This window comes from Erythranthe guttata, chromosome 9, assembly GCF_056151865.1.
Source record: "Erythranthe guttata isolate IM_541 chromosome 9, IM_541, whole genome shotgun sequence".
Lineage (NCBI taxonomy): Eukaryota > Viridiplantae > Streptophyta > Magnoliopsida > Lamiales > Phrymaceae > Erythranthe > Erythranthe guttata.
This window is the reverse complement of record NC_142541.1, coordinates 4,856,780-4,875,832: the sequence shown is the minus strand read 5'-3', so window position 1 is coordinate 4,875,832 and position 19,053 is coordinate 4,856,780. Positions and strand designations below refer to the sequence as shown.

At 36.1% G+C, this 19,053-nt stretch overlaps 2 protein-coding genes across 2 annotated transcripts; both read right to left on the bottom strand.

Annotated features, from left to right (window-relative positions):
• Positions 1 to 4,147: 4,147 nt before the first annotated feature.
• On the bottom strand, positions 4,148 to 6,766 carry LOC105951615 (asterix-like protein). The gene is made up of 3 exons (XM_012975064.2): positions 6,488 to 6,766; positions 6,261 to 6,361; positions 4,148 to 4,429 (listed from the first exon to the last, which is right to left on the bottom strand). The coding sequence occupies exons 1-3, from the start codon at positions 6,668 to 6,670 to the stop codon at positions 4,363 to 4,365; spliced, it is 351 nt and encodes a 116-aa protein (XP_012830518.2). The 5' UTR covers positions 6,671 to 6,766; the 3' UTR covers positions 4,148 to 4,362.
• A 1,833-nt stretch (positions 6,767 to 8,599) lies between these two features.
• On the bottom strand, positions 8,600 to 18,571 carry LOC105951616 (uncharacterized). Its single transcript, XM_012975065.2, has 9 exons — positions 18,305 to 18,571; positions 16,393 to 16,812; positions 13,881 to 16,231; positions 13,643 to 13,788; positions 11,719 to 13,557; positions 11,482 to 11,530; positions 11,146 to 11,393; positions 10,950 to 11,054; positions 8,600 to 9,095 (listed from the first exon to the last, which is right to left on the bottom strand). Exons 2-9 carry the CDS (start codon positions 16,580 to 16,582, stop codon positions 8,888 to 8,890), a joined length of 5,136 nt encoding a protein of 1,711 aa, XP_012830519.2. The 5' UTR covers positions 16,583 to 16,812; positions 18,305 to 18,571; the 3' UTR covers positions 8,600 to 8,887.
• Between the last annotated feature and the right edge of the window lie 482 nt (positions 18,572 to 19,053).

Sequence of the window (19,053 nt, the reverse complement as noted above, 5' to 3'; positions counted from 1 at the left end):
TCTCTCAATTCAATGACCGAAAAATTGCAACGATTACATTTTCGGAATCATTATAAAGTCCTCTTCATTACGAGTGCCAACTCTCAATTTCCAACTTTCCAAAAGTGGAAACCCTAGTTCAGTGCACTTTCTAAATTTGGAAACTTCCCCATTTAGAAAGTCCACTACAATGTTCGCCTATTCTTTTCCTTTTCTTATTCTCATTCATAATTCCAAATTACGAATGTTGGACCCAATCATATTGACTTCCAATCATGCAAAGATAAACATATTTTACATTTGACCGTTTATTCAAAGATCTCATGTGCACGAGCAGTGTGACCTTCGATGGTTCAGGTGTAAGCTAGCCGTGGGCCCACAACCCTTTGTGGTCAAAACTCGTCCCTTAGAGTTACGATTAAGATGAAGCTCGTTTCACCTTAATCACCCAACGAATCAAGATTGGCGTCTAGCAACGACGCGTCATGATTCCCTAGATACAAATGAAGTGCCTGCAAGAACCTTCAGATATAGTTAACGTACAGTACGGTCCCTTCGATACATATGTCCCGATCGAACTAGATGCATTGGTTCATCGAGACCTCTTTATATGTTCAATGACGGTGCGATCATTCTAAGTGTTGTAATCATTACGTGCATGACCTAGAGAATCCAATTCTCTAATCATCACTTAGTCAGCTCTGGCCAGAGACTTAGAATGATTACAAACTTTCAGAACACACAGGACATCCAAGACTATTCTAGCGATCGAATCCCCGACTACAATGCACAGACCTCCCACTAGATTTCGGACTGCACGAACACTGGCCCTTGGGATGGTCCTCGGTGGAATTCAGGGACATGTCACGATACAGCTGGTCCTCTAGTGAAGTCACGGTGATGTCTAGGTCATAAGGACTAATGGTGTACAACTATACCATAGATATCTCTACTCGGTTATTGGGAAACCACTTACAGATTTCTAGGGTGAGGGAGTTCAGGGAACTCGTCAACTTACGAGCACCCACTTATGCATGCCGATATCACAATACCGTTTACTGATGAGATGCAGTACACATACACTAAGTGCTAGTCTCTTAATGGGAAAGGCCGATATCCTCATTGGTGGCGTAACCCTTCGAATGGGAACATGTTTAACAATTATAATACTTATGTAAATATCTCACGATCATGTAAATATCTCACGATCCTAACGATCAATTACTAGTACTTGTAATAACTGTAAGGACTATATCTATGCTTGTGACAAAGGGACAAAGATATAGAATGCCAATGTGTTTTATCATTAATACGAATAAAGGTTCGTTTATTACAATAATAAATACGAAAGACCACAGCCACATGTTGGCTGGCTTGTTGGTCACCTACTCTAACAAAGCCTACAATCTCGCAAGTGATAAAGCTCGGTTGCCTCCAGCCTGCAAATCATCATGTCATCTTGCGAGTTGTGGTAGGCTTCAAGTGCTTTCAATCTCGACTCGCACCGTCCAGTAGCACGACGCTCCTAAATTAAATTGCATATATTAGATAGCAAAAACACATTATAAAAATATATATAAAGAACGTATTAAAGCAAAACTTGCATGTCCATCCAAAACATATATCGCTATATGCGCCTTGAACCAACACATAAACTCCAAATTGTATGTCCCTTCCTCGCACGAACCCTCAAAATACGGTGGACCATCCAATTGTGGAAAATTTAGGCCACGACCTCCAGGTGCCTTACCTTGCAACCAGCTTAGCCTCATCATCATCATCATCATCATCATCATCATCATCATCATCATCATCATCATCATCATCATCGTCACTGTAATTTTCGACATTATCCACCATCTCCTCGTCATCGTTGTACGCATTCTGCAACGGAGTACGAACAAAATACACTTATTGATCATCGGTAATAGGTAGACAACGCCCAACTCCGACTACAATAACTTCTCTCGCTCTCGTTGTTTCTATCGCTTCGCTTTTTCTCTCGCCATCGCTTTCCTTCATCCAAATGCAAGAACTCCCCGATTTTTAATACAATCCAGATCATTCGGATTGTTCGCCTTCTCACCCAAAGCTTTCATCAAACTCTTACCTTTTTCGGCAACCTGACTCATTAAACTTTTTCCTCTACCTTCAGCCATCTATAATTTAACAAAAAACAAAATTAGTATTGCAACAAATTATATATATAAGTGTTCGTGTAAAAGTAGGCGAACAACTGTGTACTGAGTACGTGTCGTTTCACACGAACTTAATCCACCTGTTCGCCTACTTTTACACGAACAACCCTAAATCAGCAAAAATTAAGAGACACAAATAATGCATGTGTTCATGTGATTCTAGGCGAACCCGATCTATCGCATTTGCGTGGTTCTACGGGAACTCCGTAGACCGAGTTTGCCTGGAATCACATTGGAATCACATGAACACTTGAATTTTGTTTTTTCTTTTATTTAATTTTTTTTTTTGGCAAAAATTCGATAAATTATCTTTTAAATTAAAAAACATAAAATATATATATAAAAACGAAACAATCATAAAAAAGAACCACTGGAGCTCTACATTTGGCCTATTTTTATATATTTTTCATATTCGAAATTAACGTAACGAAATAGTTATAAAAACGTAAAATTACCTTTGATATGTTATCGTCTTGGTCGATATCTGAGAATGTGTCTCCAAAAGGTTGAGAGAGTTTGAGAGCGTTTGGGAGAATTTACGTTTTTCGTTTGGAAAAATAGTAAAAAAAAAAAAAAAAAAGAAAAAAAAAAAAAAGTATCTGCAAGTTCTAAAAAATGCATCCACAAATCATTTTATTTTAAATTTTATAAGCCTCAAACAGTAAAAATAAATTAAAAATTTAACACTATATTGCAGTTTATGCAACGATAAAGCCTAGGGATGAAAAATAATTATCGCCTACCGAATACCACGGTATACCTACCAAACAATACCTAAAAATTATCGAAACTTCGATTACCACTAAATTTGGTACGGTATTGGTACCGTACCACTATTATACGGCACGAAAGCGGTTTTGTATTTTCTGTACCATAGTAGTACCATACCGTATCACAAATTTGAATTTTATAATTTAATTAATATATATATATTTATTTAATATTGGTTAATTTAATAAAATTAAAATTACTGAATAAAATAAATTGGTCAAAACTTAAAAAAGTTAAAGAGAATTTCTAAAAATTTATGAGACAACATTGAAGGTTTATTGCAACAAAAAAGTGTCATTTGATTTTCACTGAAACAGTAGGGCTACAAATTAAGATTGAAAAGAAAATCCATCACTCTGGTTATCTTATTTTGGAATGTGTGGCTAAATCAGTAAAGTTGAAGTTTGATATATATATTGGTTTGTTTGTGCCATTTTCCGCTATATACTTTACCTTTTCAGTCAATTGTACGTGGAAAATTTTGGTATTTATATTTTTTCTCCAAAACATCTAATTGCTTAGATTTTTTTAAATTTTCTGAATAAAATCTTTTATTTTTGTCATTTTGAGTTTCTTAATTTTTTTTCTTAAATGTCTTCCGCTAGTTCAAATATTTAAGATTACAAACATCTTTACAATCCTACGATTGTTAAGAAAAAAATGAAGAAATTCAAAATGACAAAAATAAAAGGTTTTATTCAGAAAATTTTGAAAAAAAAAATTAAAGTAATTAAATGTTTTGGAGAAAAAGAATAAAAATATCAAACTTTCTCAAGTAAAATTGACCGAAAATATTAAAAAATATAGTAGAAAATGGCTTAAACAATCCCTTATATTTACAAGCTTAGAAGGGGTATTTTTGTCAAATTTTGAAAAAAATATAACAGTAGAGGAGTTTTTGTATTTATGTGTAGTACATGAGATATATGATACAAAGTCCATAATACAGGGATATTTTTATATTTAACCCTATAAAATATTTTTAAAAAGAGACACTTATTATGGAACAGATGGAGTAATTGAATATTGATGTACGCATAACTCGGTATAAATTTACAGAAAAAACTGGGGATCGTGTTTACGAATTTTTGTCTTACCAGTAAAACCTAATTAAATCGGCCCCATCATCGTCGATCATGTTACAAGACATAAATAAACATTAAAAGAAACAGTAAAAAGTGATATTGCAAGTCATGCAATTGAGACAAATAATTGTGTAATTAAGAAGAGCCAATATGCCACTGTCACATATGAAACCATTTTCCAACTAACTATTTCAAATAATAAACTAAAAAGTGAAATTGTAAATTAAAAGAAATAGCAGTAGTTTCACAAAGATCAAACAAGCTGGCGGAATGAGCAAAAAAAGAGAGTAGAGCTTTCCCGTAATTCAACAATCAAAATCTTACGATCTCTACTTCTTCGGGGTTGGACGAGGCCCGAGCCCCAAGTAATTTGTCACCAAACCCATGATACCAAACCTGGTATACAAAAAACGAGAAAATAAATATTACTAGTGTAAAATATACGGAACAAATGACAACCAATATAAGAAACGAAAACCTGAAATCTATCATGACACAGAGATATAACTAAAAAATTTATCGTTATGAATATTATTAATGTACGAAATAACATCATTGGTAACAATAAGCATGTGTGACAAACATTCATATATCACTTCCCATTTGACAAGAGAACGAAAAATCAGCTTTTAGAACGAGAAATATGTTATTTATGTAAAAGGAATCTAAAAGTCGGCCATAAATTTGCAGAAACTATAGATCTTCATGGAAACAACATAAACAAATTCACGGTAGCTTCAAGTATATGTTTTAAAATTCATGTGGGAAAACCTACAATTTTTGTGTACACACCCAAACGAGGTAATATTAAGGAATGCATGAACTCTAGTCACATAAATAAATAATGCAGTTTCACTATCTAATGATAAGCTCCAAATTCATCACTCCCAGCTACGGTCCAATGAGACCCAAAAACTTAAAAACGAGTTATAAATATTAGGTTGCAGGTTTAGTATCTTGAAATCAACGATTTATGTATAGATAAAATTATGGGCCAAAATTGAATATCAACACTATCATTGAAAAAATCATTCATTGGTCAAAGACCGACACTTTCAACTACGAATAACAGAAATATACTGAATCGGGCGGAACACACCTCAAACTAGTTAGTGCATTCTCATCGCAAACCTAGATAACTCCACACGTATATTGGATCAAGATAATGGGGAACTGTGGGATATAGGGGATCAAGAACAAATTGACGTCTTAATATTGTATTTAGCTCTACTGAATAAATGTTGTTTAAGAAATAACGGAAGTAGTCAAAAAGTTCTGCAAACTGAGAGTAAAATGGAAATATGATTTCCTCTAATATGCTATCTAACATATAGGCAACCATACATAAATACAAGAAATGATGCAGAAAAGTTGATTCCTTTTCATGTAATCCTTTTTTAATTTGATAAACGAACATGGAAAACCAAACACAAGAGAATATCTTAACAAAATATATTTAACAAGACGAGCCGCATAATTTTAAGAAAAAAAAGATGTTCTAAAGTAAGCAACTAACATATACCACTGACTTTTCTATAAAATTCGTGAAGTTGATAGTTTTGTATACAGCTCGAATCTAATGAGGCCATCATCTAAAAATTACAGAGCAGTATTATATGTCAATAAGCTGAAGCGAAGGTAAAGTAACAAGAATGGCACTGTTTGGATGGGGAAAAGTGATCGGCAAATATCTGTGAACATCCATTTCAGCCAAGGCTTATTAGATATACGATTTAGAAATGGCTATCGAGAAAAGATAAAGTTAGTCTTCAAAAATAAAATACCATCAAACTATTCTTCTTCAGAACAATTCGCCTACATAATTTTCAATTCATTACTTAATCGTGTTGCTTTACCACCAGTTTTCATAAATTTCGATCGGCTGTCTCTCCACTGCCTAAAGTTGAGTTAATTTTCTACGTATGTGAATTACTTGCTCGAAAGTGCCCTTTGTAATTACTCGGAATAACGGTTATATTTATCGAACTGTTTGACTTTCTCATAGGACCCATGACCTCTAAATGAAGGATTCATCGGAAATCGGAAAACCTAAGGATCGATCAAGTCTTATAAACATATGAAATCAAGGAAATCAACACAGAAAGAAGAATGAAATATCACTTTGGAGTAATCAGCTATAAACTAACTAACAAACCACTCATGTAAATCTTCATGAATCTGTAAATGCTGGTAAAAAAAAAATGAAACAGGAAGTTAGAACAATTACATCATTGCCATGGAGATCTGCTTCAGATCATTCTCCATATTCCTCATATTAGCAAGCGATTGCGCCGAAAATATGATTGCGAGCCACGAGCATGCCTTGTACTGTAAATAATCAAAGAAAAAAAAAATCAAATCGAATCGTCGATATACTAATGTAGATCCGAGAGAGAGAGAGAGAGAGAGAGAGAGAGAGAGAGAGAGAGAGAGAGAAATTGATTTGATTCGAACCCTGAACATAGCGCCGAAGACGCCGAAGATGACGGCGATGAAGCCGGAGTAATCGACGGGGAGATCTTGAGGGGCGACGACGGGCTGCTTGTAGGGACGCGCCGCCGATGGTAGCCTGGGATCGTTTGATTGCGAAGCCATCTTTGTTTCTGTGCCTGCTAAGTTTCTGTTGACTACACACATCTAGGTTATAGTATTAATTACTGTTATTCTTCATTTTTTATTTTTAAATCATATTATTTTGATGTAAATAGTTAAATACATGATATTCTTGGGTCTATATAGTCTTTCATAATACAGAAACTTGGTTATTTAGTGTTGATTTACACACATCAATGTGGGTGTGTGTGTGTGTATACTTCCTCCGTTCCTTATTAAATGTCGTTTTGACTTTGCACAAGGATTAAGAAGCTTAATAATTGTGTCTTGATTTTAGGTAAAATATATTAGAAAGACTAAAATAACATTTGTTATTTAATGATGTGATAAGAGAGAGTTAATACTTATAGTTAAATTAATAAGGTTAAAACAGAAAAAAAAAAATGCATTTAATGCAGCATTGGAAATCTAAAGTGACAGATAATATCGAACAAAAATATTTTAAAAAATAGACAGTTATTACGGAACAGATGGAGTTTATGAATAGAATAGGCCGTGAAACTTTCAAGTAATGTTTGGATTTATTCTGGGAGTTATATTTATTTTATTTAAGGAAAATATATTTTGAGGAAATAATAAGAAAATAAAAATAATGTTTGTTTATACCTTTAGATGGGCAAACTATACTATAACATTCAAATTATATTCAAAGATGTTGAAAAAATGTATTTTAGAAGAATAATTTGAAAAATAAAGTGATGTTAGTATGATTTTTGGTAAATTTCACTTTCCCCTTTGTACTTTGACCCAGTATCACTTTATCCCCTTTTACTTATGATTGCATCGATTTACGTATGCACTTGAAAATTTGTATCAATGTGGCCATTGTTGTTAGTTGTCAGACATTTGACATTAATATAGTTCGGTCTAAGCTTTGTAAGTACAAACACGCGAGTCCTCCCAGTTTAGATAATTATTAAAAAACAAAAAGAATAATAATAAAAAATTCAAGACACCGTGAAAGCATAGTCCATGACGGCAGTCATAATTTTTTTTATTTTTTTTAATAATTATAAATTGGGAGGGGTAGTTTTTTTTGTAATTCTCAAACTTAGATCAAACGGTGTTAATGTCAAATATCTGAAAACTAACGGCGAGGGCCACATTGAGACAATTTTTTAAGTACGGATAAGTAAATCGATGCAATCGAGAGTACAAGGGGATAAAGTGATATCGAGCCAAGTACAAGGGGGAAAGTGGAATTTACCCTTTGTTTTTTTGTGAAGATATTTTTTTATTATAGCATTTATTTTTTATTTTACTGTAACAGTCAAATCATGTCCGAAGAGAGAATCTTTTGAAATTGTTTTGTAATTGTTTTTTTTTTTCTTTTGAAAGTTTAACAAAAACGAATTTGTTTACGAGAAGCAATAAAAGTGAAATAGAAATGAAACCAAACATTGGTTGCCATTTCCACTAAATATGTTTCTCGCGCTGAAGTTGACATCATTTTTTAGGGGCTGATAAATATTGCTCCAAAACAATACAATAATAGGAAATAAAAAATGAAGATTAAGTATTAAATTGTATTTTGATGTCGCACACTAAAAAAATTTAGAAAATATGAAAATCGATATACTTGTAACTTGTATCGATCATAAAATCAAAAATCTTCTAAACTTTCTAATATTTGTTAGTTACATTATTTTTGTATTGGATTTCGAACACCATTGATTAAAATCCCGAATTCACCCAACTACAACTAAACTCTGTTCTTCCCCCATCAAAATTTCAAATCTAGTACTTCTCAACTATCCAGTTCAAACATCAGCAAGAAAGCAATGTACATGTTAAACAGTTCTTGGAGTGTCAAAATATAGTTTCCAATTCACGACTGGATTTATCCAAAACTCGACTAGATTAGTTCACAAGTCAGCGACGATCAATTATTACAAGTCGGAGCTCAAAGCATATAACCCGAAAAGGGAAATAAATTACCATGCAACAACAACATTTGCAACTATATAAATTTCTCTACCTAACATATTATATGACATACCAGGGGCCATTTATATTGGCCCACATCTGCCAAAATAAGGAATTTGTACCACATTTTGAAAAAATTTCAAAAAGATATACATACATGAATTGAACCTTTTCTTCAAGAATGGTATCAATGGCCTAAATTGAAAAAAGAATAAACAGGCTTACACATTATAATGAGGCATTCGGCAATTCCATCCTCTTGTGGGGTTCAGTCGGAAACTATTGGAGATAGATAATTTACGATGAATCGAAATACTATAGTGATAGACATTGTACGGTATCGGTAATACTTCTAGGCATGGGAAGGGCAGTAACATATCTTTGCGGGATAGGTCTATTGTGAGTGCTGTCGGTCACGTCACTTTCACGCCCATGGAATCTTGCAAATCGATTGATTACTGAAAACTTCTCGAGATCTTGGCATTCCAGTCTCAAGTCCAATATTGACGTACTGTTGTCCAGTCTGCAATAAAAAAAAACAGAATGTCCATTTTAAAGGGGTCGAAAAGACCAAGATACGACCTCAAACGTAAATTGTGAAATCACTATAAAATATTCGAAATAAAGAGAGAAGGAAAAATCACAGACGCACGAGAAAATAAAAAGAAGTATAAGACCAAAGAAGTGAAGAAGCAAGTGAAGTATATGTAATAAAAACAGTCAAGATTAAATCTATAAATACAGATATAATTATGATGACGTTAGTTACATTAGTAACGTCACGTGCATATTGCTAAAACTCTAAAAAATAATTCTTAAGGATTGCATTTGGATTGAAGGATTTTGATTGGATGAGAGGATTTCGGTATTAAATGACTCCATAGAGAGTGAATTTTGAATCTACTACGATAATCCAAAAACTAGTTCAGATTAAGAACCGGGATTTGAAATCTATTGTACAATGTGCGTCCAAACTCAGGAATTGAGAACATATCTTTGTACATCTTTATCCCCCACTTCATTAACAAATAAAATGACATTTATCATACGGGAGTTAGACAATAGCAGGACAAAATTCAAGAGGTATCGTTGCCACAGGTCTGAACAAATGGTTGCAAAGCAAGCTGAGGTGAATACTAATGAAAGCTAAATGTGACAATTACTTTTGTTCAGCATAGCTACGTAATCAAACCTAGTTGTATAGTCAATCTGTCGAGCTCAAGCCTGACTTAAGTCAGCTGGATAGTATCAGCTCAATTAACTGAAGTACTTTTAATATTTTTTAGTAATTTTATCGTGTATGTTATAAGTAAATTTATAAATTTAAATTGAATAAAGCTCACATGATCACCCAAAATACGATCAGGCTAGGGAGGATGACTTAACTAATTATTTTAGCAGCACATCAATAATTTCAAATTTCAATACAATCACACTTGCTAGGTTGAAAAAATCAGCAAGCCAGAGCCAATAATATCCAGAACCTGACTCGCTACAAGTCACCGCAAAACTGCGAAGTCTTCCCGGGACCTAATTACATCTTTACTCCTTGGCAAACTACTATTCCAAAATCGAACCATGGCATCTCAAACTTAATTATCAAAAACCTAGCCGGTTACGATCATCCTGGGAAAAAGTCACTTATTTGACCTAATTTTTTATTTAATGAAATAACTTTAGAACCGTGGACTTTTCATCACTTTAATACATATATCATACTGAAAATACACTAAAGACACAAGAAAATAACACTACTAAGTTATACCCTTTCAAGAATAAAAAGGTAATAAAGATATTGCAGAGATAGCTTGGTCAAATAACTGCTTCAAGTTTCCTCGTAACATGTTTCTTCACCAAATAGGAAGTCCAAATGAAACAAATACTGGAATGCCTCACCTGAAGTTTCGACACAAATCAAGAAAATCTAGAGCCTAGACCTTACAAAGAACTTTCCGTGAAGCAGCAATGGTAGCATGTTGCACACATTGTGAAACTTAATTTTCAATAGAGAGTTTGCATTTGTTTTTATAATGAGTATATTTTCAGTATGCTTTCATTCTAATTCTTTGGAAAGTAAAAACGTTAAAAGTGTAAATCTTAGAAATATGGGATGCAGTAAATTGTTAAAATATAGAATAATAACTACTCAAAAAGGCAAATCAAGTTGTAAGAGGCTGTCTAGTTAATACATCAACTAGACAGAGGCAGCTGTCGAGGGGTCTCCTGAAATTTTCTGAAGCATGCTGCTAAAACTCAGTTAACCTTTACCAAAGACGATAAAACAATATTCAAAACATCCGAACTAAGACAAACATGGTAAATCATAGATTGCCATCTTAAAATTCAGGCAAAGGTAAATTCCACCACAAAATTTTACCTTAAGAGATCATTTTCTAGCTTCTTAGCTTGCCCCATCAGCTTTTCAGTAGCTTCTGCATAACGACCACCATTTCTTTTTGATGATCTGCCCTTACTTAGAAGCCTAGAGTATATTTAACAAAAAGGAACAGGTTAAAGACAAAATCTTTGACAAAGTAAACGACAATTTCATGCATATCCAAGTTTGTTCTTACAGGTTCATGCCGTCAGAAGGGCTATCCAAGTGACTTGAGCAAGAAACTTTGCTGCAAGCATCTCCCAACGCAATCCTGGAGACACTATAAGCCACAATCTCGTAACTAGACCGAGCATCCGCAGAGAGAATAGCTGCTGGTGCAGGGCGAAGCAGTTGCTGCATAAGATGTGTTGTCAAAATAAGCCTTCTTTTAGACCTAAGCGATGGTGGCCCATCTTCATATAGTTCCACCCCGTCATCTTCAACCTGCCGTCAGAAAAGCAATGATAAGGGAACAACGCAAAAGTTAACATCAATAGAATGAGGAAAAGTATATCTAGCAACCCAATCAAACCTTTTCAGATAGACTGTTTGCTGCTTTATTCCAGTCTGCTTCTGCCATGCTGCAGTCAGTAAATTCATGCAGGTTACAAAAAATAGATGGTACAGTAAAAAAAAAAAATTATAAAAAACAGAAAAAGTTGTAGAACACAATCATTGACCATATCAGAGGTTCATTAGTGAAGCAGCAGACTAGTTATCATAAAGTATATGAGTCTATAGAAGAAAAAACAAAGATTCATGAAGCTACCTGAGAGTCCAAAGATTTAAGGAACCCTCCGATATTTCTTTGTGCCAAGGATGAAGTTCAGAAGTGGCAGTCTTACGCTTCTTGCTACGCGAACTCACTAGATTTTGCCCAACAGCATTAGGCTGTGATGACTGAATAGAAGAGAAACACTGATTGACTACTGACGAGGGAGTCGAATTTTGATAGCTGTTAATGATTTGACATGCATCGACGGGAGCAGCAGTTCCTTTCTCCTCTGAATTAAGCACGTCCAAACCACTGGAAGATTTGCCGAGAGTAAAAGGAGTTTCTACAGGTCTTAAGGGGGTGACTTTGTGTGCATCATATACTTGCAGCATTTGCCCATTTTTAAAAGTTCCATACTGATTGAACCACGATGGTGCCATCTGGGGACTAATCTTAGGATGATTAGGTACGACAGAAGTCATATAATCATTACAAGGATAGGTCTGAGAAACATCCCGACTAAGTGCTGTAACATCCTTTGCAGCTTGGTTTTCCTGTTGATAAATCTTGCTTGGCAAGATGTCAGCTGGCCTAGAGAAGCCTAGCAATTTGGAATCCTGAGAAGGCGGTTCAGTGCTTGAACCCAAAGTATCTCCAACTAGGGCATTGTGTTCATTTTGCCGCCCAGGATCCAAAGCTGATTGGCGAACATCTGTAATGTTACCTGATCCTTTTATTCTCTTTGCGACCCTATTGCTTGGATCAATCTCTCCATCCTTTAGGGCCTCCATTTGGTTTAGTAAGGAATAATTTTGAGGAGAGAAGCTATTAGGTCTCAGAGATCGGCCAAAGGCTTCAATATCCTTCTGTGTTGAAACAGGATTCGGAGGAGATTCATTGACGCGGTTATTAGTGGAGGACGCTTTTCCTAATGGCTTTTTCATGTTTGAAACTGGGTCAATCTTCACAGATGGTACTGGCTGACCAGAGCTTTCCTTCAACTTTTGTTCTTCGCCATCTGCATGTCCTTGAGAGTTTACATGACCTTGCATCAAAGGAGCAGAACTTGATTCCACAATATTTGGCTGAGGTGACTCCACATGTGATGATGCTCGCTGAAACTGGACACCCATGTTATGCTGATGTGTAGGAACATTGGTCCACGTATTCTGTGCTAAATCTTCGTGTCGAGAAATGTTAGGCATGGCAAATTTCTGAGAACTCTGCTCACGATCCTTGGTCGGCATAGTTGCTGCTAGAACTCTTTCATGTACATCAGTGGGACCTCTTTGCTGGAACACGTTCCTAGAAGAAGCAAGGTTGCCTTGTTGAAAGCTGCCAGAAGCATCAGGCAAGGAAGTCTCTGCAGAACTTTTTTGTGCAGAGCAGGAGGTGTTACCATTGAAAGCGTCTACATGCTGATTCGTAGACATTTGTTCTGTTACGCTTGTCATTTTCTGATTTTGTACATTACTTGTGGAAGATGGAATACCAGAAAGGAATGACGAATTAAAATTTGCAGGCGCCTTGTACAGAGAGTTCTCAGTCCCAGCATGCCCTGGAATTGCAGATCTAATATGTTTGAAGTTCAACTGGGTTTCTAATGAATGAGCCATCTGTCGGCCCTTATCTCCGATTTCAGCAGCAGCACTACTAGGATACAAAGAACTTAATGTGCCTTGACCATTTTGAGAAGAAAATAGCTGGTCCCGACTCTGCAGCCTTTGAGATGGAGGACCAAGTTGTAACCCAAAACCTTGAGACTGACCAGCCACAGCAGATTCAGATTCCGGTAGCTGAGATGATGCATTTTGCTCGGACGAGCTGAACTGCATCATGGTATCATGATTTCCTGACTGATCTACCTTGTGAAGAAGCTCCAACATGTTTTGACTGGTGCAGAGAGATACAATTAGAAAAACATGGCACGGTTTTAGGTTATTCTAGATACTGCTTCTGAAAATGAATATGAAGATACCTCGATGAAGAAGCATTGTTTGAGATGTATGTATCAATGGGCCGGCTTAAGGGGACAGGTATATTAGGCACACGACCAGAAAGGTTTCCACGTGATGACTCCTCATCAGGGCCTTTAGTATTTTCCTGAAGTTCAGAGGACTGCCCCTGTAGACAAAGAAAAAAAGAAAAAAATCCCTGATTTATGGTTTGCAAACTCAAGTTTGTACATAGCTATGCTTGCAAATTTCATAAATTACCTTTTCTGTTGCTGTAGAATTCCTTGAAACCTGACCAAACATTTTCAACTGGCCTAAATGGACATTCTGCTGGGACATGGCCTGCACACGGGTAGGCTGCTTCAGACCATAGGTAGGTTCTACATCCTCATTCCCCATCGGATGATACTGAAATTTTCGAGGAGCAGAAATCTTCCTAGAAAGCTGATTGGTTGGCATTTGCTTCCCAGTCATAAAAGATTGTGAATCACTCGCATCTGACAATCCACCTTCTCTGAAGCCACCAGAAGTGTGCTGAGATAAGTTTGAACGATGGCTATCATTAGAATTTTCTTTTCCATCACCATTATCCACCTCATTATCACCATTATCCATCGAGTCTAAAACCTGATCGGTGCCATTAGCTTGATGCATCAGTCTCCCTACATTTTCACCACCTTTGGACCTCACTGCAGGATGAGCATTCTTCCACTGATTAAATAAATAATTACTTTGAACACGTGGACTGGTTTCATTACTAATTCTTGTATTACTTGAGTTAGCTACTGAAGCATCTTGCAAACTAATGATTCCCTGATTTGCTTGTGGATTGACAAATCTGGAATTTACTCGACCAAACTCAGTAGAAGAACTAGGAACAGAATTTGAATTCCATAAAGAACTTCCATGAGCCACTTCTTGCATCACCCTCGGTTGACTGTTATGAGAATTTTGCTGCAACTTCTCAGCCCCGTGAGTATTTGTCACCCTATCTCCACCAGGTGGTAAAGCTGCCAGAGCATTCCAGCCATTTGATTGTGGCCTACTTCCAGTCTGTCCAGGGATCCAAGTTGGAGAATTTGTTTTAGCATTTCTCTCTGCCTGGAGGGGATGTGGCGAGGCATCTCTATACGTCGGACCTCCTTCTGCAACTAAATTTTGTAGTGGACTGCTGCTGGACCACTTGCCAGCTTCCTCTACAGATGGGAAAGAACTTTGAGGCAGCTCATTCAGCAGTCTTTGGCCAGGTTCATTTTGAGACTTCTCCACAAGTTGATTCGAACGCATAGAAGGTAACTGACTTTCCAAAGGACCATCATTATTGCGAAAACTCAGACCGCTCCACTCCTCCTGTGGCGCTATGTCACTGCTAGAAGTTTCAGCGACAGCTGATTGCATAAGAGCACTCCAGCTACCACTTTGAATAGAAGGTAAACCATTCGATACACCTCCATTATTGAATGAGTTACCAGCTTCTCCACTCATATCAGGGACCTCACCAAAAGCAGCCCATATATTATCGTCTGAGCCGAACAAAATCTTTTCTTCTGTCGGATCTAGTGCGACTTCACTTTGAGGAGAAGCAACTTGTCTAGTTGGTTTTTCATGTGAGGTCGCCGGATGAACAGCTAGGTCCTGCTGAGGCGTATTTCTCGACATGGAATTTACTTGTTGGAGGCCCCCCATATTTCTCATCCCAGAATTTGGAGATTGCCTAGAAGCAAGTCCAAATACCTTTTCATTCATAAACTTATGTCTATGAGTAGAAGGTTCTTCCTGTACACCTGCCTGATCTGTCAATAAATTATGTTGATTACCCTGAAGATAATTACTAGACATCGACATTTGAGGTATTGAAGATCTAGCTGTTGTCATTTGGGAATATTGGTTCACAGGTAAACCCCTTGAACTAGAAACAGGAACCCCATAAAGAGATTGATCGACCTGCTCTGGCCCCAAATCCACAAAACGCTGTGTCTGGGCAAGGTTGGGTGGAAAACCAAGTCTATTCGGAGACCGTTGCACAGCTGCAGTACCCTGGTTCAGCCAGTTCATACCATGCTCAGCTGTCCAAGGGTACTGTAATGTTTCAGAATTCGACTGGTTGCCAGAAGTCTGTTTAGCAAAGGAGGAAACCTGATTAACCGAATCATGTTGTCTTAAATCTAGCTGTTGGTGTTGTTGGTGCTGTTGGTGCCTTTGAAGTTCTTGCATTTTCCTGATCATGAGTTGTTGTTGCAGTTTTTGCATGTCGTTTACCCCAGACTGCTGATGTTGCAAAGATTGCGGTATGCTGGATTGCTGATAGCTCATCTGCTGCTGACCACCAAAAAGGTCAAAACTGACAGGATATGAAGCATTTGCCTGATGGTCCGGGACAGATAAGCCTCTTGAGGTCATTAACTGACGCTGGTCAGAATTTGTATCCATAGCCAGAAAGTTTGCTTCATTCTGTCTTGTCTGGTGAAACTGATTTCCATACATGAAGCCATTCAAATTTGGCTGTTCGTTCAGTGTCGGGGTTCTAGCAAAATCAGGTCTCAGATTTGACTGAGTAAAGTTCAAGCCATGTGTCATGTGAAGGGGATAGCTGCCCTCTCCTCCATCTATGTCTGCTCATGAAAACAGAGGAAATATTCAGTCAGTTAACGAGTGTCAAATTAAGGGGCTTGAGATAACATATGGCAAAGAAATCAAACCATTAGTAGAGAAACTAATGTCCAAAGAAAAATTAATCTTGTATGTAACGTGAAGCTCAAGCAGCCATGCTTACCTGAGTTTTGTGAATTATGATTTTTGTTATTAGAATTTAATAGATCAAGTTGCCTTTGGCTACCAACACCAAAACTCCCGTTTAGCTCTGGCCAATTCCCTTCCACGGTCTGTGAATGATGCTGCCCCTGCAATGAACTGTCTTGTGAAAAAAAATTGTGAACCCTATCTCCAAGTTCGTTGCCAGGCATAGATGGTTGACACTCAAATTGTCAGTTGTGGGACGTTGATACGCTTAAATTTTATACATAAAGAACCAAATACTTGAATTTTGGAATTCTTTTTCACTCCTATCCATAATACACCAGTTACAAACAAGTTATATTTGAAAACACAAAAAAAAAAAACTACGATCTCATCATAATTTTCCCGAAAAGTTAATTGCCAATCCTGTGCAGGCTTCTCAACCTGAAGCCAAGACCTGAGCAAAAAAAAAAATCAAGAACGGTTAAATACAAAATTAAATATACATATATATATAAACACAATCTCAGTATACTATGTACCACCAATGAAGTTAGGTGTAGTTGATATAGACACAATAAAGCAACGACCAGATGCTAGTATAAACCAAGGTATAAGGAGTGGAAGAAAATTCTACACTGAAGCTGTAAAACAGTTTCCTTTCTCCTCGCAGAAAAAATGTATCCAGAAAATGACCTCAATGGACAGCTAGTTCATATGAATTGCCATATTTACAAAAGGTCAAAATTTTCATCTGGGAACGAGTCCTATTTTCCATAAATGCTTAATTCAGTCATGAACATTTTTTTTTTGCATGCCCCTGAATCATTTCTGTTTTTTCTTGCATAAATAGCAAGCCCATCCATAACCATTCCCATTTTCTATATTAAGAATTTCTGAGCAGAACGATTAATATCCTCATTAACACACCGACTGTTCACTCATTAATTGATATGAAAAATGAATTGAACTCAAAGATAATAAAACTATTCATACAGGAGGGCAAATCTAAACAGTAGCCGTGTCCCAACAATCTTTACAACTCAAAAATATATTTCTAAGGATGTTTGACTCAGGTGTGAAACTTATAAGATGTTATCTGAAAAAAAATTCCTAGAGCTCGCAGGATTCTACGAGTTTATCAGCGAGGGTAATCTGTCAATCTCACTCCTTATACGAATCCTTATTTTGAAGACAATATATGTTCCCAACACATTATTTATAAGCTCCCATCTTAAATTATGTTTCATGTAAACTATTAGAAATCTTATAATAAGCTTGCATACCTTCTTAACAGATGTTTTGACTGGAAAGTAGGCTTAAACAAATTCTTTCTAAGTACTAAAGGCATCATCAGTATATGGACTTTTCAAAAGATAGATTCCCTCAATGTAATTCATAACTATTGAAAGATAAAAGCGAAGTTTATATTGTACGATTATCTAAAAGACACCAAATTTACCCTGACATACACCGAGTACAACCAAATTTCGTAAAAATTCAAAAACAAGTGGCTGAAAGTATCCTGGGAGTTGCAGTTCATTTTCCAACAAGTATACAAATCCAGGAATAAATTCCCCTAATCAATCACATGCATATAAAATTCATATAACAGTAACAAAAATTAAGCTAAATAAAAACTAAAAGGAATGAAACCCACTACTGTCAAGGAAAAAAAAAATTGAAGCTAAAAAAAAAAAAAAAAAAAATCCTGTACAACCTAGAAAATTGGGGAAAAAAGGAAGGGGGATAATCAAATAAAAGATCCAACTTAAATTTAATTTCTAGAAACGTATAGAAAACATTTAAAACCTTAATTCGATTTCGAGAGCAGATCTAATTTAAGATCTTTCAGCGTAACACCTAAATGCGATTGAAGGGTTGCAGCGCGGAAAAAAAAAAACTAGAGAGAGGGAGAGAGTTAAAAAGTAGAGAGAGAAAATACAGACCTTATGTCGGACGACGAAGGGCGTGGTGGTTGCGGAGGCCGCAAAGGAAAGTTCGATGAGAGAGAGAGAGAGGGATATATATATAGAGAGAGAGAGGAGAGAGAGGAGAGAGAGAGAGATGGCGCCTGTAAAATGTTGAATGGGAGAAGGAAGGAAGGAGGAGAGGGTAAGGGAGGACAAAATAGTAGGAATGGAAAAAAAAGAGTATGTATAGTATACGGGCACCTAAGATATTTCACCTTTTTGGGTGCTATTAAGAAATCAAACAAATACTGGACACTGAACACACTACACTAAACTGTTTTTTTTTTTTTTTTTTATTTTACTCAATAATTAACCTTGTCTTCCAATTTTGCCCATCCTGATTAATTTTAATACGTCTTTTTTTTTCAGTTCGTGCAATAAAGTATATTACTCAAAAAAAAAAAAGTATAGCTTGTTTATTTAAGAAAATTAATAAAATAAAATTATGGTTCTGAAATGATTTCTATACGGTTCCATTTTTACAATTATTGTTTATTCAAAAAAGAATTCTCTCTCTAAAACTCCGAAACCTCACAAATCCTCTAATTATCCTCTGAAAATCGAAAAATATAAGATTTGAAGGTAATTTATATCCCCTCCCCCACCAAGTACTTATATATCGATTATTTCATGTTTATTTCATTAATTATATGTTTAAAAACTCTATTAATCGATTTGCATAGTCTTTTTCGAATATACGCTGCTTTCACGCTCGAAGCGGGCTG

Excerpts from the sequence above, each read along its gene's own strand:
- LOC105951615 (XM_012975064.2), bottom strand. The coding sequence starts at position 6,670 with ATGTGTGTAGTCAACAGAAACTTAGCAGGCACAGAAACAAAGATGGCT. Across the intron at positions 6,362-6,487 it reads TCTTCGGCGCTATGTTCAGG|TACAAGGCATGCTCGTGGCT; the intron begins GTTCGAATCAAA and ends GATTATTTACAG. Across the intron at positions 4,430-6,260 it reads CAGATCTCCATGGCAATGAT|GTTTGGTATCATGGGTTTGG; the intron begins GTAATTGTTCTA and ends TTTGTATACCAG.
- LOC105951616 (XM_012975065.2), bottom strand. The coding sequence starts at position 16,582 with ATGCCTGGCAACGAACTTGGAGATAGGGTTCACAATTTTTTTTCACAA. Across the intron at positions 11,531-11,718 it reads TTAAATCTTTGGACTCTCAG|CATGGCAGAAGCAGACTGGA; the intron begins GTAGCTTCATGA and ends TACTGACTGCAG. Across the intron at positions 11,394-11,481 it reads CAAACAGTCTATCTGAAAAG|GTTGAAGATGACGGGGTGGA; the intron begins GTTTGATTGGGT and ends TTCTGACGGCAG.